Source organism: Lycium barbarum, chromosome 1 (genome assembly GCF_019175385.1).
Source record: "Lycium barbarum isolate Lr01 chromosome 1, ASM1917538v2, whole genome shotgun sequence".
In the NCBI taxonomy this organism is placed as follows: Eukaryota; Viridiplantae; Streptophyta; class Magnoliopsida; order Solanales; family Solanaceae; genus Lycium; species Lycium barbarum.
Window position 1 is genome coordinate 165801140 of NC_083337.1, and position 25791 is coordinate 165826930.

A 25791-nucleotide genomic window follows, 5' to 3' on the forward strand; every position below is an offset into this window, starting at 1 on the left:
TGGAAAAAGTGGACAATTTTGATAAATTGAACAACAAATTTGAACGTTTCTTCCTAAAAATAATATCATTAAGGATATCTATGAGGGAGCGATCATTAGTGTAAGAACAATGAAGGGAGCAAACATAAAAATACAGCACTCCTATTGATTTTCATTTGATTGTCAAGCGGCCCACCAACAAAATGAAGAATTACCGAATCTGGAATCACAAACTATATGTATATATAGCTAATGTCGTGCTGTTATTTCAAAGTCAATAATCATGATCATTTATTTTCTTTTCTTTTTGATCCGTGAATCACTCATCAGAAGTAGAACCATTGTGATCCACTTCCTTGAGGTTTTGATATTTATAATACCAAGCACAAGTTACATAGTAACCGAAGTTCAATGCACTCCCTACAACCAATAACCAGTACACATTGTCCAGCCTTCCATTATTTATGTTACCTGGTAACCATGTAGTTGCCTTTCTAACAACATCAACTAGAGCAGTAGCCAAATAAAATGCTATACCAACAAGCACCGAAATCATCGCAGTTGCCATGTTCTTTAAGGTTATTGGGAACTCTTGGTAGTACAATGATACTTGTCCAGGATAATGAAATGCCTCTGCAATGCCAACAAGTGCTAATTGTGGCACAAGCCATAACACTGACATGTGCACAATAATGGAACCTTGGTCAAGGTGGTTGGATTTTGCTAACTTTAGCCTCTTTGACTCGACTAAGGCTGAGACACCCATGCTTAGAAAATTGAGTACGTGTCCAACCCCAATTCTTTGAAGGGGAGTAAGTGATTTGCCAGTCAAATTTTTCCACGTGGGAAAGAGAAATTTGTCGAACAAGGCTAGGAATATAGCAGTGGAGATGAGGACAAAAACTAGTACGGATCCAGCTGGGATTTGGAAATGTTGTCCTACGTGGCGTTCCATTGCTAAGGCTTGAAGGACTGACAAACTTGCTTGGACACCAATTGTAGTGCCAAGGAAAAAGCTACTTGACCATAGTGGTACGATTTTAATTAAGGATTTGAAATCTTCTACTTCTTGTACTGAACAAAGTCTCCATCTATTAGTTGTTGAACCATCTGGGTTAATATCACCTTCACTTTTAATGGCCGCACGGTTCAAGAACCTGGATCACCAGGAAATTCAATACTCTATTAAAACAAGTGTCACATATTATTTCTGGCATATGCATCGTTATATTAGTAGACAAGCTACATATTCAATCACGAGATAGACCAAACGTACTCCGTTGAACATATTAATTAATCAGCAAAATCAATCATATTGATGTGACAAAAAAAGTACACAAAAGTGTTAACTCTCTATAATGATGTAACTTTTTAAAAGAGGTATTTCACACGATCCCATAATCTCATCACTATATATTCCACCAACGAAATAGCTTTATCCGTGTAAACCAAGAGAGATCAATTTGAACCTGAGTCCTGAGTGGGCGCAATACCATGATACTTCCTAAAAAGTAGTCACTCCCTTTCAATTATTGAGAAGATGTTTGATTGGATATAGAGTTTAAGATAAGAACAAAGATTTTTGAAACTTGTGGTCTAAAATAAATCAAAAAATTATAGCTATAAATTATCTCATTAAGGGTAAAATGTGATGTTTTAGATTAAATTATTAGTACTAAATATAAAAAAATGTTCTCTTTTGGATTGATTAATAAGGAAAGAATATCACATAAATTTGACTGGTTATTATTTACCTCCATTAGTTTTAATTTTCATGTGATAAACACTGATGGGTTCACTCAATTCACAACATACTTTTAGGAGGCGTATACATAGAGAGAGAAAATACTGAGCCTTAAAGAAGAGTTGTCATATCACTGACGAAAGAGACGCACAGTCCTAAAGATACACTATCTCAAACAGTAGCCCGACAGCTCCACCAAAATTTCAACTAGTTTATGTCTCGTGGAGTGGACTTGACTGTTAAGATGGTCCTTCCTATATCGTGCTTTGGAATATATGGTAGTAAATCATAGACAAAACTAAATGGAACTAAAGATTTAATAGCCAATAATTCACAACTAAGACAATTCAAAACAAACAATAATGACTCAAATAAACCATAATCAAGTAATCAACCGACAACGGATGCCCCAAGCTCCAGGATAAAATCATGAGTAGTAAACACCAAGATAGATAGAGGTACTCGGATCCTTCCTGTTAAAAATATTAGTACTCCGATACCTAATTATTTTGAAAATATTTATTGTTTTGGAAAAGTATGAAGTCATTTATTACGTAGTAGTACTTTTTTTTTTCCAATATTAAATAGTGGACTACTCCATTAATTAAGTAAAACTTTTAATGAGAGATGAAGAGAATTTCAGACAAATATTCTTATGATTAATACTATATGTTACAATAATAATTACCTGAAGGTTTTTGAAGGCGCAAAAAGTATTGCTTTGGGTTCCACGCCACTACGTCCATGGTAAAAATCGTCACCAGTCAATGGAAGTGGCATTTTTCTTTTTCTAATACTTGCAACCACGACACGAGCCAAACTAGTGAATGGACTCCCTTCTGGCTTAAACTTGGTGTAAAATCTGGTTCCCATTAGGAAAATGACTGAAGCAACAACGTTAGCCGCTGCACAAATGAAAAATCCAACTTTCCAGCTAACATTATCTTCAACATAGACTATAGCTGTGGATGCTACTACAGAAGCAGAATACCAAAAGAAGAAGAACCAATTGAAGAAAATCCCTTGTTCCTTTGGTTTATTTAGTTGATCGGCTCCAATTGTCGAAAGGGTTGATCGAGTACCACCACTTCCCAACGTTGCTAGAACTATGGCTGCATAGAGTACGACATATTGAATTCTTGGTTTAGGGATACAAGAGGTTGAGTCAACTTCACAGGGTTTTGGCCTCAAAGTATCAAGTGTTGCTGTTAAAGCTAAGAGGATTGTACCCTACAAGTAGGAACCACAATAAAAATCTTAGGAATACGCAAAACATTAATATACCATCCGTTCATATTATCTGTCTTTTAAGATATTTTTACACTTTTAAGAGTAAAAAACGTGATGTTTTGATCAGAAAGCCAATAACTTAACTTGATGACACGATAATTCCGACCTGAGATGTTGCGTGAAGTGTCTTTCTTGCTCGGTGATTAGTAACATTAAGAGTATGGTTGGCTTAGTTGATCAAAAATAACTAATAAGCATCAAAAAGTAACTATTCAGATGCTGAAGTGTTGATTTTATAAAAATAAATAAGCAATTACGGTAGTACATAGAAGTGTTGAATTGACACAACAAATAGTCGGCGTGTTCACAGTAAAAAACGTGATGGTAAACACTTGCCTTTATAATGAATTACTTGACTTGTAAGCTTCTTTGTGTGCTTATAAAAATACACAACTACTTATAAGCTGATTTGACCAACAATAAACTTACTCAAACATCTTAAAGAAACCTTTTATTTTTCTATTAAATAAAGGTCTTATTCTAATTATTGGAGCATGAAGGGGTGAAACTTGAAGAAGATGCAGTTAATTACTTACACCCGCTATAACTTATATTCTAATTTGTCAATCAATTTAATTAGCTAGGTCAAACAAAGTTAGTTGCCGACAAAATAGTGTTATTTAATTACCAATAATGAGATGATGGAACAAATCCAAATGGTAGAGAAGCAGCCAAGAAATGAGTCGGCAACAATTGCTGCAAGAACAGGAATTAAACTTCCAGCACCATTAACCAAGTTTGATATCTGAGCAGCATCGATGCTTTCCACTTCAAATTCTTCTATCAGATACACAATTAGGTTGCTCTGCCAGCCTCCAAATGCTAGGGTCAAGCCTACTGAGCTCGCTGTTTTTATCATAGAGAATTAATGTCAAAATTGAGATATTATATCATGGATTTAGCATCAATACACTGATATATATTTTAGGTAGATAACTCGCTATAACATGTTAAATTACACATATCGTGTAAAAAATATTTATATCGTCCGTGTTTATAAGTTAAGTCCTTATATTACACCATATATTCACATCGATGGATCACTACATCAAATGAAGTAAGAATACGTTAGTTGTAATTCACCTATTTGAGTAGTGGCTCAAATAAAAGGCTAAATATGCATAATCTGTCTGGGTTAGCTATTAGAAGCGACTTACAAACCAAGTTGACCATTCTTTATTACTCTTATCTTCCTTCCATATTTTGCACTAAACTTTGAGAAATCAGCTATATTGTGCATTATGAATGGGCATATATAATTATGCTAATAAAAAGCCATGAAATCAGTTTGGTGACTAATTAACTTTTTAAATGAGGTGATAGCACATCTTAACAGGTGAAAGAATAATGCATGGACAAAGGCAATTCACATATATCTCCATTATAAATAGACATGAAAATTGAAATAAACAATAATTGTTGGAATAGTGGTTAAAGGGAGACAGAGAGGGGAGACCTATAATGAAGGGAAAGGTGATCCAGCCTCCAGTACTTCTTGACAACTGTGCCTCTGATGGAGCTTCCATGGTTAAACACAAATGATAACTTCAAACTTTTGGGAGAGAACCAACATATATATATATCAGCTCAACAATGAGAGGGCAAGAAATAAAGCATAAACCCATGCGTTTATTTGTTTTATTTTTGTTCTCATGCGTTTAGTTGACTTTCAGGAAACAATTACTGTATACTAAACTATTATTCTCATAGTCATGCTTTCGTGGGACAGCCCTGATCCCTATATATATGGAGTATTTTGTCTTGTCATTTTCTTCAGTAATTATCAACTTGGCACTTATGAGCACGACACTGTTTCACTAAATATACTTGTAATTTCATATACATTATAGATATGAATAATTTTATTAATCAGAATTTAGTGAACTGGAAAGAAATTATACAACAATTTGCTAAGATTTAATTATGGGCCATTTTTCATATTAAATTGTTATTTACAAAATGGGAGTTGAGTTTCATTTTCCATCCCTGACAATATGTTATGTAGTACTCCAATAGTTTTAAGATTTCAAAAAATAAACACATTTGGTAAATTTTCTATTTCTAATTGATTACTGCATGTGAAAATCTATATGATGCTTCATGTTCCGACAAAAGCTTCCATCAATCTGAAGCTCCATGGTTGGTGAAGACAAGATTTTAGTTGCTAATTTGGCATGAAAGACAGATTGGAAAATATTAGAGATGGCACTAATTAATTAGAAGCAGACTTAAATGACACATAAGAAGAAATGATTAACCACAAAAGAAGAGAAAAAGTTTTGGACAATCCATTTGAGGCACGCTATATAAGGTGATGTCTTCTAAGTAAATTTTTGTCTATGCAAGTGTAAATAGCAAAATGACGTTCTACTCTCAAAATATAACGAACTATTCAGTAAACTTCATATGCGCACTAAATTAAAAGTTCAAAGAACTCTTAAATCTCTCAACTGCTTTGATAAATATTAAGATGGAAGACATAGGAGCCGTTTGGACATGATTTGAAATCATGAGATTAAATCACAAGATGAAATAATGAGATGAAATCATGTTTGGACATGCAATTTGAATTTTTTAACTTGTATTTTTTCTTATAAACATAAAAACACCACAAGTTGTGAAAACCATCAAAACTTTTCCAATTCTTATACAATCTTACCAAATGAGCAAGTCATAGTTCATAACAAAATTAATACGCTACTAGAAGACCTTTCTAAAAAATAAAACATCAATTGATCAAATTTTAGTTCAATAAAATGAAAAATTAAACATGAGTTGTAATGTAACTATTCTTTAATATAATCCTCCAGGTAAGAGTAACTTTGTTATAAATATACTACCAACTTGCATATTGTAGATCATTTAATTTTTGATATAAATGGCTGGTAAACATGATTGGTAAATATATCTACCAACTTATGGATCTTTTTTTACAAAATAGAAACTTCTAGATCAACTTTTACATTTAGAAAATTTGAAATCATGATTTGAAATCCCAAATAGACACTCTGAATGAAGAGTTAATGCATGAATAATGTAAGGATGAAAAAATTTCAGTCTATCTGTTTTTTTTAATGGAATAAGCATTTGTAGAGATTCAACAAGTAACTAATAACATATCTTTCAAGAATAGATGTGTAGTCTTTAAAAATTGAACAACACTTTTTAAAAAAATAAAGAAATAGGCATGTTCTTTAAAGAATAGGTAGTACCTTTTCACAAATTTTTGTATCTTATCCAAAAGGAATTTTAAATTTTGGATCACTTCCAAATAATACCAACAAGACATGGAATTGTAGTTCATTTGATTAATTTAAAAGTTTAAGTTTTAGATACCGAATGTAAAAGCAAACACATAAAAGGCAACTGCTCGTTTGATTTGATATGTCCTCTGATTTTATTATTTCCGTAACAGCGTTTTCCTTCAATATTTGTAGTCAGAATTGACATTCAGATAAAATAACTCAATTTGCAGATACTAAATAATCATAACTAGAGTCTCACTTTCAACTAATATTCCAATCACGCACGTAACTCCATTTTAGATGTACTAAATCACCATAATATTGAGATAATAAGAAAAAAATATTGTTCAGTTAGGTTGAAGTCGGATTCTCGGAGATATGAAAAGATTATAATCATAATTGTTGCAATATTATAAGAAGGAAAAAGAATCCCTTGTTGGCGTTGTCCAAGCAGTTGAACATCTATATGTTGGGTATTTGCGTTGTACCCTCTAATTTTCATCATACCCTCCTCAGACCCACTTGTTGTAGTTGTACAAACTGTCGAACATGTGAACTGCATTTCATTTATAACATGATATTGTTTCTCGACAAAGTCTATGTAATTAATGAATATATGTATCAAAACTGGGAGTACAGAAAAATTATATTCATTCTTTATCTAACCGAACCAATCATTTCAGATGTAATTATTGGTATCATCATTTTAATAGAATCTTTGCATTTAAAGTAATCAAAGTCAATGCGACTTTTTCTCCTCATAATTTATGTATCCTTCACATAAGCCCCAACCAGATAATCATCATTAGACTGTCATTAATCATTTGTAATTATATTTCTGGAGGTAAATTAGTTATGTTCCTAAGTTTCAAAAGGCCACGAAGGACCACAAAGACATGAAGAATTCTGCTTTTGTTTTACAATCAAGCTGGAAACTCAACCAGTAAGCAAATGATTTTTCAACGTAGAAACAGAACAAGAAAAGGAGGTACTATTTATCAAAATATATATGACTTAGAACTCTAATCATACTATATTATAAGTGGGAAGCTCTAAAATTAAAAGTTGGATTACGAAAATGCCCTTCCCTGTATAAAGCTTGTGTATAAAAATGTAAACTTACCTTCTAAAAAACAACATAAAAAAACAAAGATATTTATCATAAATAGTAGTAACAGTTAATCACTATCACAATGTTGTTGAGTCTCTTCATTTTTTAAAATTTGTGCTCTTTTACTACTTCATCGAGGAAGTGAGAAAGCTACCAGCTAAAAGAAAGCTACACATAACGCCATAACGGCATTAACAAAAATGCAATAAGTTGTTGTAGCAAAAGAACAACCAAATTGAGGTAAATTAAAATCTAATTGTGGTATGGTATAACTAAAACTACAGAGACCCCCTTCAGCCCCTTCTATAAAAATAAAACAAAAAATGGGAGAACATGTACATTCAGAAAGTAACCCACCGACTTAAGTTTCTCATAGTTGACATGCAAAAACTACACATCCGATTCATCTCTGTTAACTGACATGCTTGTAGTTTCCAATTTAATCAAGATGAAAATAAGTTGGTCATTAATCCTATCCTACTGAAATGGAGCAAACAAAGGGCAACACTATTTCGGGCCAAGAAAGAGTAACATGGTGATCTTCAATTCGTCTGAAGGCACAATAAACAGAGGAAAACAGTCATGTAATATGTGCTAAATGAGCAAAACAATATGCGTGAGAATTTATAAATCAGACCTCCTCTTTTCTTTCTAGCATCAGATGTCCATCCCCTAAACAGGAGCATATATAATTCAGTTTCTCTGCCACGGTTGGCAACTCCTGGCCTGAAGAAAGTGTTACCACAGGGAATAAAGAGAAGGATTAAAAAGGAAAAGAAACATACTGCTTCCACGATTCCTGAAACATTTATAACATATCCAGTGTTTCGATCGAGTTTAACTGATGTTCTAGAATTTTAAGTATGCACCACTCAAGTAAGGGTTGAACAGAAGCCACAGTGAACTTAGAAGCCTGCAAAGAAAATTTATTAAGAATATGCTTTCGTGTGACACCAAAAATCAAGTAAATATTTCATCAATATATTGCTTTACCTCGGCTTATATTCCCGCCCAAAAACAAAAAGTGTGCTAACACATGCCCTTCCACACAAGTATTATAAAGCTATGGAACTTGCAAAGAGGAATATCGTATCAGTTCTTGTTTTCATCGTACCATTTGCTTTAATCCTCAAACTTAGCAAAATTACTGTAATTACTCGGTACTCTTCTCCACACTTTGTTGGCTTGAGCGGTGGAATTACTGTCTTTCTTAAGGGAACCTTGAGAAAATCAAGGCTAACGCCCTGAATCATCCCAATAGTACTCTGAGGAACCAAAAATGACGCTACCCATAATAGCCAACTCCAGACATAATTTTACCATAATAATAACTGGCAGAAACACAATCAATGGGGATTTATCCTTGTTTAGGATTAGGATGCTTGATTAGCATTGTTGGCAGTTGAGTATCAAACAGTTGCATAGCTTGAACATGCTAGGAAAAAACAAAAATATTGGTACCTACAACCGCTAGCTCCAAATATGATTTTGCAATAATAATAATTGTGGCGAAAACTCAAACAGAAAAAAAAACTTATGTAAAGAGAGTTTCGAATGAAACGGAGAAGAATGATTTCTTCTCTGCCTCGACTGCTGTAACGACCCATTTGGTCGTTTAGCACTTTTGGACTCTTTTCGCTAAAATACTCTTTCCGTAGTTTTAAAAGGTATTCTTGACTTGCGAGAATTGACGGTACAAATATATTTATTTAATGAGTATGAATAGTTTATTCATAGGAATATTATTTGCACTCACACAAAGAATAAATTGGTAAATAAAATATTTGACGGAATGATAAAAAAAATTTATAAGTACAAAAGTGGTAAAGTGAGTAAGTTATTAAGTTTATGTAATAAGACCGATAGTTTTTCTTTTATAGTGGATCTTTGAGTAATTTCTGAATTTTAGAGTTTAACTATTTTATGGGTTCATATAATTACGTGTGCCTTGATAATATTTATAGGTGTAGGTACATGAATGCATGTAGCTAATTTATGTAGAAGTATAAATTAAACATATCCTACACTAGAGTAACTTTACATTGGGTTGTACTCCACTTTTCCTAAGGAATTTTTACTCATTGTAGCTTCTTTTAAGACCTAATTATTAATATTAAATATATTTTTATTTAATTATATTTAGTAGCTAATTAAATTTTCTAAATTACAAATGGTAGCTATATCAAAAATACATACTCAAACACATTATCTTTCTTTTTTCCCAATCACTACCCATTTCAGATTTTTCATTTCTCAAAACCCTAAAAAATCTCTCTCCCCTTCTCTCAACCACCACACCATGGCCGCGTCCCTCTCTCTTCTCCCTCTCCATCTGCGCTCACCCCTCTCTCTCTCTCTCTTTTCCCTCACCCTCTGTGCTCACACCTCTATCTCTCTTTTCACTCTATCCAGTGAGGCGATGACACAGATCTGGCTATGTGTATTGTTGGTGGTGGCGGCGATGGCACTGGTTTTGAGATAGCGGCGGAGAAGATGATATGGAGGTGGAGAGATTAAGGTTTTATTGGTGGTGGAAAGATTAGGGTTTTTTTGTGGTGGTGGTGTCTCAGATTTGGATTTTTGGTGGTGGTGATATCTCAGATTAGGATTTTGGTGGTGGTGGAGAGATTAGGGATTTTGGTGGTGGTAGTGTCTCATATCTGGCCGTGTATATTTGTTAAAAGTCAAATACAAATACATTAAAAAATCTACATCTCACAAATTCACTGTTTTTGAATGTATTGGTCTTTGTATTTTTTTAGTGTATTTTGTTAATAGCCAAATACACTGTTTTTTAATGTACTTGTCATGCATATGAATTTTGTTGTCTTGTATCTAAATGTATTTGTTGAAATCCATTCAAATACACGAAAATTTGAATATATTTGGCTTCATATGTAGTTGGAATGTACATAGTGTATTTGAAATACATCAAAAAAAAGCCATTGAAATACATCAAAAAGAAAATCAGTAAAATTCATAAAAAAAAACACTGAAATACATAAAAAAAAAAGACACGAAAATACATTATAGCAGAAAAAAAAATCACTTAAAAATATCAAAGCAAAAAAAAAAAATAAAAAAAAATCACTAAAATACATCAAAAATATATATTAATATCTAATTTAATAGCTCCACCATTAAAGGCTAAAATCAAGGATCCTTTTTTTTTTTTACCATGTTCTCATGTATTTGTTGGCAACAAATACATGCGAAAACATACATTGTTTTGTCAAAATGTAGCTACAAATGGTAATATCTACAAGGTTAGTTACAAATGGTAGGAAACTACAATAAGGTAGTCATTTAAGTAAGTTCACACCTAATAATTAGGTGTGAACTTTTAGGTTAGACTAGGTGAATGTTTAGTGGGCCCCAAGCAATGCCCATTTTCAAGGAAGAGAACATAGCACGTACATAGACTAGAAAGGCATTATTCTTTCATTCACTCAAACCAAACACAATTCCTAAACATCTAAGTGACGACAATAACTGAAGGGTCATTTTCCCCGTGAATCAAATCTTGCAGTGGCAGGTATTCTCTTTTACAATTGGTCCTTTCACATAAATAAATTAATGACTATTCACAAATGATTAATATCACTACTTGAGTTGTGAGACAGAGATATGACCACTGTTAATTTGACTTTGCAGGAGTGAATTGACAAATGGAAGGGGGTCTCCTTTATTACGAAAACAAATTTTCTGTTTAGCTAAAAAAATTAATTAGGTCCCTTTTCATTTTAAGATAAATAAAATACATTTGGAAATTGTGTTTGGCTAGGGTATTGTTTGCTCAGGAACTGCATGTAACGTGCAAAGTGTGATTAATAAACTTAAGGGGTAATAATGGGCATATGATGATCTAATTATTGAGCACTAATACTAAATGATGCAAGTCATATTGTGTGATTTTTCATTATTGTAATAGAACAATGTTATCTCATATTTCACTCCTTACTCTACTGCCAAGATACGTTAGTTTTCTTTTTTTTTTTCTTTTCTTTTTTATCCGAATATCCCCAAGTTTAATTTATTTACAATAGAATAGATAAGTTTGCGTTCTTCCTAATTAATGCAACATATAAATATTGAAATTGACGAATTGCATTGGATATATAACCCTATGGTTTTGGGCAAAATGATTTTTTAATAAAATTCCAGTTTTGCCCTCGGGGCTCGGATTTGACTTTGCTGTTCACTTCTGATTCTGAATTTAAAGCATAGCAATATGGGTGTCTTTAGACTCGTAATTAACGTAAGTTATATATTTGATAGACACCATCCGTTTGGAAGCACTTCGGAAGGGAAAAGTTTTGGTGTGAGAGTTCGTGACACCTATTCGGCATTGAGGTAGGTTACGGTCTACTTTAGTTAGACTCTGATTAGAAAATCATATGTAGTTGTAGAAATTGACGGGGACAGCATGTTAGGCCTTCGGGCATGGATTGGAGGAAATTCCAATTAAGTTGGTTCTGTCAGCTGTTATGTGGCCTTGTCACCATATGTGATATTTCATGTGATTATCACCTGTGTGTATCTCCGTCACATACTAGCTTACTCATCACGTGGAAAGGAGTTGTAATATTGATAATTAAACAGTTCACAGTAATATGACTTGTACTTGTTGATTGTATATTGGTGATATTGTTGAGACTGATATCATGCATGACATGCTTTCCATATTATTCTTGTGATGATGTTTAGGTGAGTGATTGAGAGACTCCGAGGTCTTTGTCGGAGATTGAGAGTGACAGAGAGACTCCGAGGTCTTTGCCGGATATTGAGAGTGATTGATAGCCTCCGAGGTTTCTGCCGGAGAGCATGAGTGGTTCATGGACTTCGCGAGTCCCCCATGGGTCATGGCTTTGAGGCACTGCCTTTAGCATGTGTGTACGATAATGGAGTGAGAGAGGAGACTGTTGCATTGCATTGCATTCATCCACTCATATATTTGAATGGTCATTCGGTGAACTATATCTATCTTGGCTGATTTCATGATTTCTTTACACTATACTTGTACATGATACGTGACCATACCTATTTGCTTTATGTGCTACTTGTTAGTTTCCACTTCTTCATGCGTTATCTAATCATTGTCGGCCTATGATGCTTACCGGTACTAGTGTTGTACTGATACTACTCTTGCTGCACTTTTTGTTGAGTGCAGAGTACGATCTAGGTTCCAGTTCTACACCCCCTGCTGATACGCGAGGGTGACATCTTTCAGTCATTCAGGGTGAGCTACTTGGTCATCCGTAGCCCCTGAAGGACCTCCTATATTTATTTTTGTTTTTATATTCGACAGACAATATGTAGCCTTCGAGTATTTTCAGACTTGTATTCCGGACTATATTTAGCGCTCTTGTACCCTTTGACCAGATTTTTGGGGGATGTCGTGACATTTCTAGTGATGATAAGTATTTAAGACTTGATAGCTTCTTCTTCTTAAATTTTTCGCTTATTTAATTTGTTATTGGGAATGTGATTCGCCTACTCGGGGGATAGTGTAGGTGCCACCACGACTCGTGAATTGGGTCGTGACAGCTGCCATGGGAATTGGAAATCTTAAAGTTCTGGTTTGAAATTGTTAATGGACTTAATTCAACCTAGCAATTGGGAAAAGCAATCGACGCAGAACAAAGTAAACTGTAATAGAGATGTTGTGGCTTGAGAAAAAGAAAAAGAGGCTCAAAAAAGCCAAATTTCAGGATTAAAGATACATGTGAATGTTGGCCAAAACTCCGCCACGATCAACTTTACATAGATATATAAATATAGATTTTAATGTCAAAACCCCTCGAAAAAGCAGCAACACATCAGAATGTAGGAAGAGAAAGAAAACTTAGATAAAAAGTAATGATATGAGAAATCTGAAAGATAGATCTTCCGATCATTATAATGTTGCTTGTAAAAAGTCATTTTTTGATTATTCAATGGCGCTAGCATGTTAAATCAATAACTTGTTCACAAATCAAAACATAAAAGAGTCGAGCAAGAAATAATAATAGAGCCCTACAAATTACTAAAAAAATGAAATTGTAATATAGGCTAAACTCGAACCCACAAAACCATAATCAATATTTATAAATAGTATTTTTGAACTTTGTAAATGTGAATGATACAATTGAACGATCAATTCAAGGGTCTAAAATAATAACGGGCTCGCATCTGTTGAGTTGATTTTGAGTCATTCCCTGAAGTTGTGTCTCTAAAAAGAATTTCTTCGGACACTTCGCGGGTTTCAAAATCTGCACACACCATGTTTTTTTTTCTTTTTTTTTTTTTGTCAAATGCAGGTTGACATATGAAAGAAATTCAAATGGAGAGATGAAAAGCAGAGAATAGTAGCAAGTAGAATGTGACACAACAATTTGATTTGTCAAACAGTGAATATCGAATAATAATAAATCAAAGAGACCAAAAGCAGGGAAATAATGTTACTCCATTAAATTGCAACTATGGGAAGAAGTTCCTCTCAACAGTGTCATATATATGGTTTTTCTAGCACTATGATTTGGTACAAAGTTTTTCTAGAGAATGGTTAGTGGTGAATAAAAAAAAAAAAAGATTAGGAGACTGCCCTGTATTCTGAGAGGAACTTATAAGGTGAATTGGGGATTTTAACAAACTAAATATACTAATTAAACCAATTAACATGAAGCTCTGTACCTTCGGATTTTTCTCAAAGACGATAAACTTGTTCTCCGCTATTAATTTCTTCTCTGCCTTTGCTGCTATTGGAATTCAAAATCTCAAAGTTTTGGTTTGAAACGGCGCGACAGATGGACGAAATTCTTTTCTGTTTTCGTGAAAGTTGATGTAATCTAGCATGAATTTTTTAAGAAATTGAAGACGCAGGGTTTCGATTGAGGGTTTTTGGCAGCGTGAGGGACGGTGGGAAAAGAGATTTTAATTTGTTTATGGGGGAATAAGGTAAAGCTGGTAGAGGTTTTTTTTCCCGGTCGCAACTTTTGGTAATGGGCGAAGCGGTGCTTTTGTTTGTTGGATTTTTTGTAGCGTTGAAAAATTGTTTTTTTCTTCAAAAATCTGTAAAAAAGGATAAGTAGTAATTCTGTGATTATGTGCTGCCACGTCAGCGGGCCTTTGGCCTGCTTATATATATATATATATATGATATGATATGATTAAACTAAAAAATGAATGCATATTTAATATACGTTTTCCCCTCTATTTCATATTCATTGTTTTCCCTCATTTTATTCATGTACGTGCTATTGAAATAATGATGGGCAATTAAAGTTGCAATAAAAGGATTATCCATACTCTTCATCTTCACAACCAAGCGTTTATCACAATTTCATGCCTGGCAGAAACAATATATATACTCCCCAAATAGAATGGTTTATTTGAGCATAGGATCAGATATGCGAGAACTTCGCCAATGCTTCAAGAGAGTCTTCTATCATTTTCGTAGTTGCAATGAGTAACATAAGGTTTATTTAATCTTTTATCTCTTTCACTCAGAAAAATCAGGATCTTATATGATTTGCTTTAAAATTACTGTAAAACATGAATCATTTGTCTCTTTCACTTTTTGAACTAACGGGTTTAAGTGATTTGCTTTAAATCTACTGTAATACATGAATGGAGAGCATTTTCATTCTAATATAGTTGTCTTGAATGTTGCCTCTTATTGTGAATGATATTGGCATGAAGGGCATGTTTGGAGGTATTGTTATGGCGAATGGGCTTGGACCAGTATTGGGAAAGCAGTACAACACTAAATTAAGTGGCTGTGTTTGGAATCTGAGTTGATAAATAGCGATTTGTGGGAGAAAAATAAGTTATGCCTATTGTTTAGTCAAGAGCTTGTTTCTCCTCTCCTCCCTTCTCCCGTATCTGTATTCTCCATCTCTCTGTTATCCTCTGTTAGTATTTCACTGTTATATTTCTACTGCTTTGGTTTAATCGTGCAAGCTTCCATTGTAATAGTTAGTTCAAGTTTTCAATCAAAGGAATTAGTTCCTTGTACTACCAAAAACTTCAACCCCAAAGGGAGATGAGCCCATGGGATTCTATGTTTTCTTCCCACAACACACTCTTATTACAACTAGCGAACACATCAAAAGCTGATATAAAGCTTTCCTAATATAATGGGTTATTAAAATGGATTCCCACTCTTCCATTAAATATTCTCCAGCCTGTGACACTTTGTGCTTAGATTTCACTCTAAACCACACCTATTGATGAATGTCAAGCCAGAAAGTCACATGTTTCTCTATATGAAATCACCACCCGATGCTCATTTTTTTTGTTTTGTTTTGACAACAAGCACCTGATGCCCACTTCTTTATCATTATGATACTTTCCTGGATAAATTCTGAAATCCAGAGCCAAGACACATGAGATTGACAGTTCCTGTGGAGGCATCAGGGTTCATGAAAAATTTAACACCTAAAAAGTCTCTGATGTGCCTTAATGCTTCTATTCCATAGGGTGACAGCTTCCCAACTCGAACTTCTAAAACATCTTTCGGACACAAGGCACATAGAAGAAACAGCAGTCCCTGTTAATAATAAACAAACAAGATTGTTGACCAGGAATCCATGGAACGAGAGAGAGCATTAAAGTAGAAATCCTTGTTATTTTCAGCCCTAAATCGTGCTTAGCTAGGCAATGTTTATGAATGGGGGAGAGAAGCTTGTTCCAGGATTCACTGTGAAGTACTCATAAGCCCATCATAATCACTTGTTGAAGCACCACACAAGCAGGTAAAATAGGAAAAGGCCAAGTCCGGAATGCTGATAACTGTATAATAGGACTCAGCAGAGGTTCATACAGAGATGCAAAAGTAAAAGACAAGACAGATTTTCATGTAGAACGTTGAAGGAGCCTGATATGATCAGCTAGATAGAATTCACGAAGAGGATTAACGTACCTGATGTGTTGAATCAACTACTCCCCCCTGTTTTATTTCCGCAAGTAGTGCAGAAGCAATTTGCTTGCCAACTTCCTCAGCAGGGATCAGATCTTTCCTATCATCCTCTAGGTCAGCATCATCTTCTCCTTTTGCATAAGAAACTGCAGTATCAGCAGATATAACACAACCAGATGTAGTCTCCACCACTAGAGAAATTCCATAGCCAGGTGACCTGCAGTTATATCCTGCATTTTCGAACGTCGAATTATTTGTAAGCTGAGGTGGGGCCCACACATCAATATTTTTTTTGGGACATGTGAAAAGTTATATGAATCGTATATGTAAAGTTAAACACAACCCGTGAAGGGCCCTGGGGCCAAATCAAAGTGGAAGCCCTCCAAACGAATATTTTTAAGAAAACGTTTTCGGATGACCTGACTTGGAGGGGCAAAAACGGCATTATAAGTTTAGCATTTGGGAAAATTCCCAGTGATAAAAGTTGTAGATAATTGAAATAGCTTTCCAACGGTAGGTTGTGGGCTCCCAGGCGACGTCGGTACAAGGAGATATGGACATTTTAAGGCGGAAAGGTCAAGCTGGGCAGTGAAATGGGCCCAACCCGATTCCAATCCGGGTCAGGCCCATTTCCTTATTATTTAAGAGAGTTTTCAGCCTCCTCCTCCACATTTCAGATCAGAAAAGATCCAGAAAATTCCATTAGAGAGAGAGAGAAAACTTCAAGGCTAAGAAGGTCATTTTGATCAAAATCCGAGCTCCGAATCCCGAAGCTCATGAAGAGAAAAACGTTGTACGTTGCGTTGCCTTCAATTTGAGATAAATATTGGTCTTGGGGGATGAAATTTTCGTGGTGGATCTTCTGATAAGGTATTTATAAAATTCCTTTTATGTTATTAAAGTGTTTATTTAGAGTTTTAACGAATTAGAACGGAGAAAACAACATTATAAACTCGTTTGTTGTTTTGTTGAGATTTATGGGTGAGGGGCTGTTTTAATTGAAATTGATGGACTGATTTGAATTAATATTTTGGTTGTTTTAATCATGGATTATGTGAGGAGAGTGAAGGAACTTAATGGTTATTAAGTTGTTGTAGGAAAACATACAACTTTGTTATGGTTTATGTAAAAATGGAAATGAAAGTATCAAGAGGAAAATTATGATTATTGTGGATGAATTTGGAAGATGGAAATGTATAATGAACTTGTATGTTGAAGGTTAGGAAAAATTGGAAAAGTAGTGGCTTAATGGAAAGTTTGAATGTTCGCATACCTTATGAATATTGGGTGAAAATGGTATGGATGCTTCCGATGTATGTTGTAATGAATTTGGTGGGTGATGAATATCAAAATAACAAGTTTGGTTCGGAAATGTAAGTTTGAAACGAAAGATGTGTCATTATGCCGAAACGATGGCTAGTGATGCCATAGTGTGTGTTTTAATGTCTGTTGTTGTTTTTGCTGTTGTTCTGGGTTGTTGTGTAGTGAATTGAGCCGAGCTAAGTCTCGGGGATGTCTTATATACAGAGGAAATGCTGCCGAAATTTCGGTAGGCAAACATGTGTTAAGTTGGATTATTGAAAAGTTTGAAACTAACAAATGGTAAACTTGACCATTTCTAGATTTTGGACGAGATTGGGATTGACGCCAAGCGAGCGTAAGGCTCTATCTAGGTATGTGAAGCATTTCCCTTTGTTCCTAGGCATGTTCTGGATGTGATAGGCTCGGCCGCGAGCCTTAAGTACGACTCCGTTCCCCGGAATTCGAGACGGAAAACCACTCCAATTCCTTCAATTCAATTGAAGCTATTTTCTTACAAATTGCCTTTAAAGTGAGTTTTTGTACAAAATTTCCCTAAACGGAGTCGGAACACTTCCAAACGATTATGGATGACCTCATAAGGTCTATTAGCGATAATTTACATATGTTTCCTCGAGTTGGTCCGAGGCGGGCCCGCAAGGCCCGATATCTTCTGTAATACTTTAAATACTTCCGTTTTATCCGATTTTCTCAGAAACCATCTGAACTATTATTTTGATTATGATACAACTATTTTTATGAAATTCTTATAAAATAACCTCTGAACATCTGAGAATCCGATTCTGATAATAATCTGTCGTGCCTTCCCAAGTAGGATATAGGCGCGTACTATGCATACTATCCGTATACTCTGATTTTGGCTCGCCGTTTGGCACCCTTTAGTCTGATTGAGTCTGTATGTATGTGGTTTCCCATGGATCTGTTCGTGGCTGTCTCAATGCATTCCTTCACTGCGTCCCGGGCCAGGTTCTGTTATCGTGCATATTTCTCTGCATTGTTCACCGCGTCCCTCGGCGTACGGGCCGGGATCTGTATGTCTGTATGATACTATGATCTGTGTATGGGGATGGCGGCCAGGATGGCATATGATCTGATCTGATTCTGTCTGTCCACCGCGTCCCGTACTAAGAGGGCCGGGTTCTGTTTACCGCGCCCCCAGACAGGGCCGGGATCTGTATGTCTGTATGCATGTGCCATTAGTATGTATATAAGCACATGCCTCTGTATGATTCTGTATGATTCAGTATGATTCTGCACTACTCTGCATGCATAATTCTATCAGGTATACTTCTATCTATCCGTCTGAACTACGACTATGTCTGTATGTCCGTATGGATTCCGATTCTGTACGCCTGTATGGATACTGATCCTGCTCATCTGTCCGGATTATGATTCCGTCTGTCTGTCTGAACCATGATTCTGTTTATCTGTATGGACCACGATTCTGTATGTTAGCCTTATCGGCTTATCTGTAAATGTCTGCATGTTCAGGTATATATATATATATGTTTGCGCGCGTGCCGTATCTGTATCGGCCTACTTCTGTAATATCCGTTTGAAAAAAAAAATCTGTACGATACGAAATTCGGTCAGGTAGGTATGTACGGGTACCCAGCTAGGGTGCCAGTCGCGGCCCACGGGGTTGGGTCGTGACAGAAGTGGTATCAGAGCGGTTAGTCCTCGGAATGTCTACAGGCCGTGTCTAGTAGAGTCTTGTTTATCGATGTGTTGTGCACCACATCTATAAACAGGAAGTTATAGGGCATCTAGGATGTTACCCTTCTTTGAATCTTAGATCATGCGATAGAGCCAGCTGTAGGATATGAATTCCATTCGACTAACTTTTAATTTCAGCCAAAGGACGACATCGACAGAAGGCAATGGCTGATGATATTGGAGGCCGCACAGTACTCAGGTAAGCAATAATATGAAAGCTGTGTGTCGGAGAAGTTGTTTGATGTGTGGTAGAAATATAAAGTTGAAGATTGAACAGAAAAGTGAACAGGAAGGAGCCTCCGATGTTGTTCGAGTTGGGCATGTGAGGTAAGCCTCGACATCTGTATAATTTTATCTGTAATTGTTAGCCCCGTGTGGCTACGAGACGACATGATATGATGTATATATATGCGTATATGTGTTGGCCCTGTGAGGCATGGTTGGTATTTCTTGTGTACAGGTTTCGGATAGTAAGAAATACAGAGGAACCTCTGCCCAAATTTTTTTCCATAGATATGGAAGTAAATATATATAAAGTAAGTACAAACAGGTTCCGCGATACTTGTCAGAATTTAGTTTTCTTCTGTCGGTGGTTGGAGAGCACCTTATGGTGATATTTTATCAGATTTCATCGACTATTTGGCGACGGAATTCGTGGGACGAAGACTTAAATCTGTGGCCTGTCTGTAATTGTATGTATATGTGTATGAAAGTGAATATCGGAGATTCAGAAAGGCAATATGGTAATTGTGCAACTTAGCCGGGGGTGGGACCCGCTACAAAAATTTTCCGAAAATTTGCTAAGACCCCGATTTGCCCTAAAATTATGTGACAAAGGTCCTGCAGGGCAATTGACGAAATTATATCAGCCCTAACGCGTCAAAATGCATGAAAGTTTCGGGGTTAAGCGTGCTCAAGCCAGAGCAATTCTGGGATGGGTGACCCCCCTGGGAAGTAATGCAAAATTTTGCACAAGTGTAAGTATGATAGATATAAATGAAAATTTGGGGTAATCTAAAGGAAAAGAGAATGTGTGGAGTAATTAGTGCCCTTACAGAAGTCGCGCAGACTGATGCAGACTAAATGGGCGGAAATAAAAAGGTGCAATACCGCTCGGGAAATTGAGCGGATTCGAGTAACCGTCAGAGTCGTTCGCCAGTAAGATATTAGTAAAGATATATGTATGTGTGTATGTGTGTGTATGATTTTTGTCTGGTACCCATATGGATCACGAGCCGAGTCCCGGCAACTAAAATTGTGATAGACGAAAGGTTTCACTAAGCCGAATACATGAAGCGAAGCAGGGACGACGACCTGAATGTTGTCAAGGGGTAGAAAAGCCCCGATTACATTATAATTTAGTCTGGTATGACGATGTCTGAACAAGAAAATGAGTATGGATGGTAGGAAAGATGAAAGATAAGAAGTGTGAATAAGCGGAATCTCTGAAAGAGTCGATAAGCGACACGTAAGACGATTTGTACGACAACTTGGCAAACAAGTTTCCAGTGAAGGAAAATTTTTATAAATCACTGGAGCCTTAATAGGAGTGATCTGACTCTAATTCAGATTCTATCCGTTATACTTCTACACTTCCGATTCTGACAAGGCTCCGCCTATTACGCTTCTGTACTTCTGAACTCGATTATGTTCCCATCTGATAAATCTTTGCACATCCGATTCTGAATCTGTTTCTGGTTGACATACCTCTGTATGATTAACTCTGATTGCGAATCTGCCTAACACACCTCTGTATTTCTGACTCTGGATATGAATCCGTCTGATATGCCTCTGTACGTCTGATCTTGATCACGCGTTTGTCTGATACATCTCCGTATGTCTGATTTTAATTACGACTCTGTATGATACATTTCTGTACGTCTGATTCTGATTTCGAATCTGTCTGATACCTCTTTGTACGTCTGACTCCGATCTCATGTTTGTCCGACATACTTCCGTACATCTGGCTTCGACTATGAATCTGTCCGATATGCTTTTGTGCGTCTGGCTCTAGTTATGAACCTGTTTGATGTAACGTGAAATTATGATAACGTTGTAAGGAACCGAGAAGTGTGACAAGAGGTGAAAGATACTGATAGCAATCGTAACGTTGAAAGGAATTTTGAAAGAAAGGAAGGAACCTCCCCGAAGTGTCACGAGGCCCCCTAAGGTCAATCGAACATTCGAGGACGAATGTTCTAAAGGGGGGGGGGGGGGGGGAGAATGTTATATCCTGCATTTTCGAACGTCGAATTATTTGTAAGCTGAGGTGGGGCCCACACATCAATATTTTTTTTGGGACATGTGAAAAGTTATATGAATCGTATATGTAAAGTTAAACACAACCCGTGAAGGGCCCTGGGGCCAAATCAAAGTGGAAGCCCTCCAAACGAATATTTTTAAGAAAACGTTTTCGGATGACCTGACTTGGAGGGGCAAAAACGGCATTATAAGTTTAGCATTTGGGAAAATGCCCAGTGATAAAAGTTGTAGATAATTGAAATAGCTTTCCAACGGTAGGTCGTGGGCTCCCAGGCCACGTCGGTACAAGGAGATATGGACATTTTAAGGCGGAAAGGTCAAGCTGGGCAGTGAAATGGGCCCAACCCGATTCCAATCCGGGTCAGGCCCATTTCCTTATTATTTAAGAGAGTTTTCAGCCTCCTCCTCCACATTTCAGATCAGAAAAGATCCAGAAAATTCCATTAGAGAGAGAGAGAAAACTTCAAGGCTAAGAAGGTCATTTTGATCAAAATCCGAGCTCCGAATCCCGAAGCTCATGAAGAGAAAAACGTTGTACGTTGTGTTGCCTTCAATTTGAGATAAATATTGGTCTTGGGGGATGAAATTTTCGTGGTGGATCTTCTGATAAGGTATTTATAAAATTCCTTTTATGTTATTAAAGTGTTTATTTAGAGTTTTAACGAATTAGAACGGAGAAAACAACATTATAAACTCGTTTGTTGTTTTGTTGAGATTTATGGGTGAGGGGCTGTTTTAATTGAAATTGATGGACTGATTTGAATTAATATTTTGGTTGTTTTAATCATGGATTATGTGAGGAGAGTGAAGGAACTTAATGGTTATTAAGTTGTTGTAGGAAAACATACAACTTTGTTATGGTTTATGTAAAAATGGAAATGAAAGTATCAAGAGGAAAATTATGATTATTGTGGATGAATTTGGAAGATGGAAATGTATAATGAACTTGTATGTTGAAGGTTAGGAAAAATTGGAAAAGTAGTGGCTTAATGGAAAGTTTGAATGTTCGCATACCTTATGAATATTGGGTGAAAATGGTATGGATGCTTCCGATGTATGTTGTAATGAATTTGGTGGGTGATGAATATCAAAATAACAAGTTTGGTTCGGAAATGTAAGTTTGAAACGAAAGATGTGTCGTTATGCCGAAACGATGGCTAGTGATGCCATAGTGTGTGTTTTAATGTCTGTTGTTGTTTTTGCTGTTGTTCTGGGTTGTTGTGTAGTGAATTGAGCCGAGCTAAGTCTCGGGGATGTCTTATATACAGAGGAAATGCTGCCGAAATTTCGGTAGGCAAACATGTGTTAAGTTGGATTATTGAAAAGTTTGAAACTAACAAATGGTAAACTTGACCATTTCTAGATTTTGGACGAGATTGGGATTGACGCCAAGCGAGCGTAAGGCTCTATCTAGGTATGTGAAGCATTTCCCTTTGTTCCTAGGCATGTTCTGGATGTGATAGGCTCGGCCGCGAGCCTTAAGTACGACTCCGTTCCCCGGAATTCGAGACGGAAAACCACTCCAATTCCTTCAATTCAATTGAAGCTATTTTCTTACAAATTGCCTTTAAAGTGGGTTTTTGTACAAAATTTCCCTAAACGGAGTCGGAACACTTCCAAACGATTATGGATGACCTCATAAGGTCTATTAGCGATAATTTACATATGTTTCCTCGAGTTGGTCCGAGGCGGGCCCGCAAGGCCCGATATCTTCTGTAATACTTTAAATACTTCCGTTTTATCCGATTTTCTCAGAAACCATCTGAACTATTATTTTGATTATGATACAACTATTTTTATGAAATTCTTATAAAATAACCTCTGAACATCTGAGAATCCGATTCTGATAATAATCTGTCGTGCCTTCCCAAGTAGGATATAGGCGCGTACTATGCATACTATCCGTATACTCTGATTTTGGCTCGCCGTTTGGCACCCTTTAGTCTGATTGAGTCTGTATGTATGTGGTTTCCCATGGATCTGTTCGTGGCTGTCTCAATGCATTCCTTCACTGCGTCCCGGGCCAGGTTCTGTTATCGTGCATATTTCTCTGCATTGTTCACCGCGTCCCTCGGCGTACGGGCCGGGATCTGTATGTCTGTATGATACTATGATCTGTGTATGGGGATGGCGGCCAGGATGGCATATGATCTGATCTGATTCTGTCTGTCCACCGCGTCCCGTACTAAGAGGGCCGGGTTCTGTTTACCGCGCCCCCAGACAGGGCCGGGATCTGTATGTCTGTATGCATGTGCCATTAGTATGTATATAAGCACATGCCTCTGTATGATTCTGTATGATTCAGTATGATTCTGCACTACTCTGCATGCATAATTCTATCAGGTATACTTCTATCTATCCGTCTGAACTACGACTATGTCTGTATGTCCGTATGGATTCCGATTCTGTACGCCTGTATGGATACTGATCCTGCTCATCTGTCCGGATTATGATTCCGTCTGTCTGTCTGAACCATGATTCTGTTTATCTGTATGGACCACGATTCTGTATGTTAGCCTTATCGGCTTATCTGTAAATGTCTGCATGTTCAGGTATATATATATATGTTTGCGCGCGTGCCGTATCTGTATCGGCCTACTTCTGTAATATCCGTTTGAAAAAAAAAAAATCTGTACGATACGAAATTCGGTCAGGTAGGTATGTACGGGTACCCAGCTAGGGTGCCAGTCGCGGCCCACGGGGTTGGGTCGTGACACCTGCAATCAAACTTGATCTTCAGACATAGTCCAAGTTAAAACATGACCAGGACTGTAACTCATCATACATTCCAGCTTGTGCTCCAGTTTTATGATCTGTAAAGATGTGAAAATGTGAAAGCAAGGGATTCAAGATTCCACGAGCTGCATGTATCACAGTATTCTCAAACTGAACAGAGACTCTAGTTGAAAAGGAAACACCGCTAATTCTCTTCAACAGAGCTTCGTCAACCCATTTAGTAGCCTGTATAGCAGCCAACAATTGGTTGAAAAATCATTTTAAGTTTCTGAGCTACCCTCAGAATACAAAACAATGAAGACAATGAGAAAAAAAAAAAAACTCACCTTTAAACTATTTGGAACCACAGGGACAGGAAGAACTACTTTTCCACCACCTTTAGGAGGAACTCCCCGACTCTCAATTTTCAGTTCCAATCCTTCTGGAGGGACTCCGAATTGCTTCAGTATAGGCAAAGTAGTCGATCGAAAAGTATCAATAGATGGGTCCTTTGAATCATTTGTGATCCCTGAAAAAGTTGGTTCGGGCTTAATGATAAAGACCAAATCCATAAATTAATTGCAGCATTTTCTGACTCACCTTGGTTATAAGGAAATCAATGGTTTTAATGTCTTATAGTTGTAAAATTCAAAGCGAGAGCCAACTTCAGTACTTTTTGGGTTTTATCTTTGCACTTCACAACTCTTCATGGGAGTGATATTAGAGCTCCTGTGAGCTTCTTGAGCAACTAAACCCGGCCAATTTTACTTGATAACAAACCTATCTCCAGATTCTATCTTCATTTTTATGTCTTCAACTTGCATTGCACCGAGTTTTGGCGAAGAGCATCCTTAAATTATACCCACAAACTAAACTACATCCTTAAAGTAACTCAATGAACAAAGAACATCCTTATAATTTCCCAAAATGAGCAGGTTTAATCCTTTTGTTAGTCAACATTAAAAACTAACAGTACCCTAAAAACCAGGTGTAACCCACACGAAATTGAGGCCATCTAATTTCACTGATCCAATGGCGCCTTCCTCTTCGTTTAGATAGGTTCAAAAGAATAGACTCTATAACTAATAGATAAGAATGAACAACATACGGCTAACTAACTAATCTTGCTAGAGCTTATCTAATACATCTAAAGAACACTTGGACTTTCACTATTCAATCAAGACGTGCGTGGTACTCTGCTTGCTACAATTCTGATATTAGACTAAACCATGATGGTTTCCATGATATAAAAGAAGCAGGACATCAATAAAAGCATATAAAATATGAATATATACACATCAGTCCAATTCTTCCTTGCATCTGAACAAGAATGCCCCATATCACCCAATGCATGTAGTAAAAGTAACGAACTTATGATTCAACTACCACTAGTATAAAGTTATTGCCTAACGGAATTAGTTGACACTAGAGCTAAAGGGAAAAACAAACATCAAACCACCTACAAAAATCAAAGAAGTTATAAAAAAGAGAGGAAAGGCATGCCTTTAAG

At 36.4% G+C, this 25791-nt stretch overlaps 2 protein-coding genes across 2 annotated transcripts; both read right to left on the reverse strand.

Moving 5' to 3' along the window:
• Window positions 1-242: 242 nt before the first annotated feature.
• LOC132605262 (protein NRT1/ PTR FAMILY 2.7-like) lies at window positions 243-4647 on the reverse strand. The gene is made up of 4 exons (XM_060318467.1): window positions 4470-4647; window positions 3642-3859; window positions 2412-2953; window positions 243-1136 (listed from the first exon to the last, which is right to left on the reverse strand). The coding sequence occupies exons 1-4, from the start codon at window positions 4537-4539 to the stop codon at window positions 299-301; spliced, it is 1668 nt and encodes a 555-aa protein (XP_060174450.1). The 5' UTR covers window positions 4540-4647; the 3' UTR covers window positions 243-298.
• A 10596-nt stretch (window positions 4648-15243) lies between these two features.
• LOC132617651 (probable RNA 3'-terminal phosphate cyclase-like protein) lies at window positions 15244-24853 on the reverse strand. The gene is made up of 4 exons (XM_060332704.1): window positions 24629-24853; window positions 24352-24527; window positions 16272-16485; window positions 15244-15899 (listed from the first exon to the last, which is right to left on the reverse strand). The coding sequence occupies exons 1-4, from the start codon at window positions 24851-24853 to the stop codon at window positions 15690-15692; spliced, it is 825 nt and encodes a 274-aa protein (XP_060188687.1). The 3' UTR covers window positions 15244-15689.
• Between the last annotated feature and the right edge of the window lie 938 nt (window positions 24854-25791).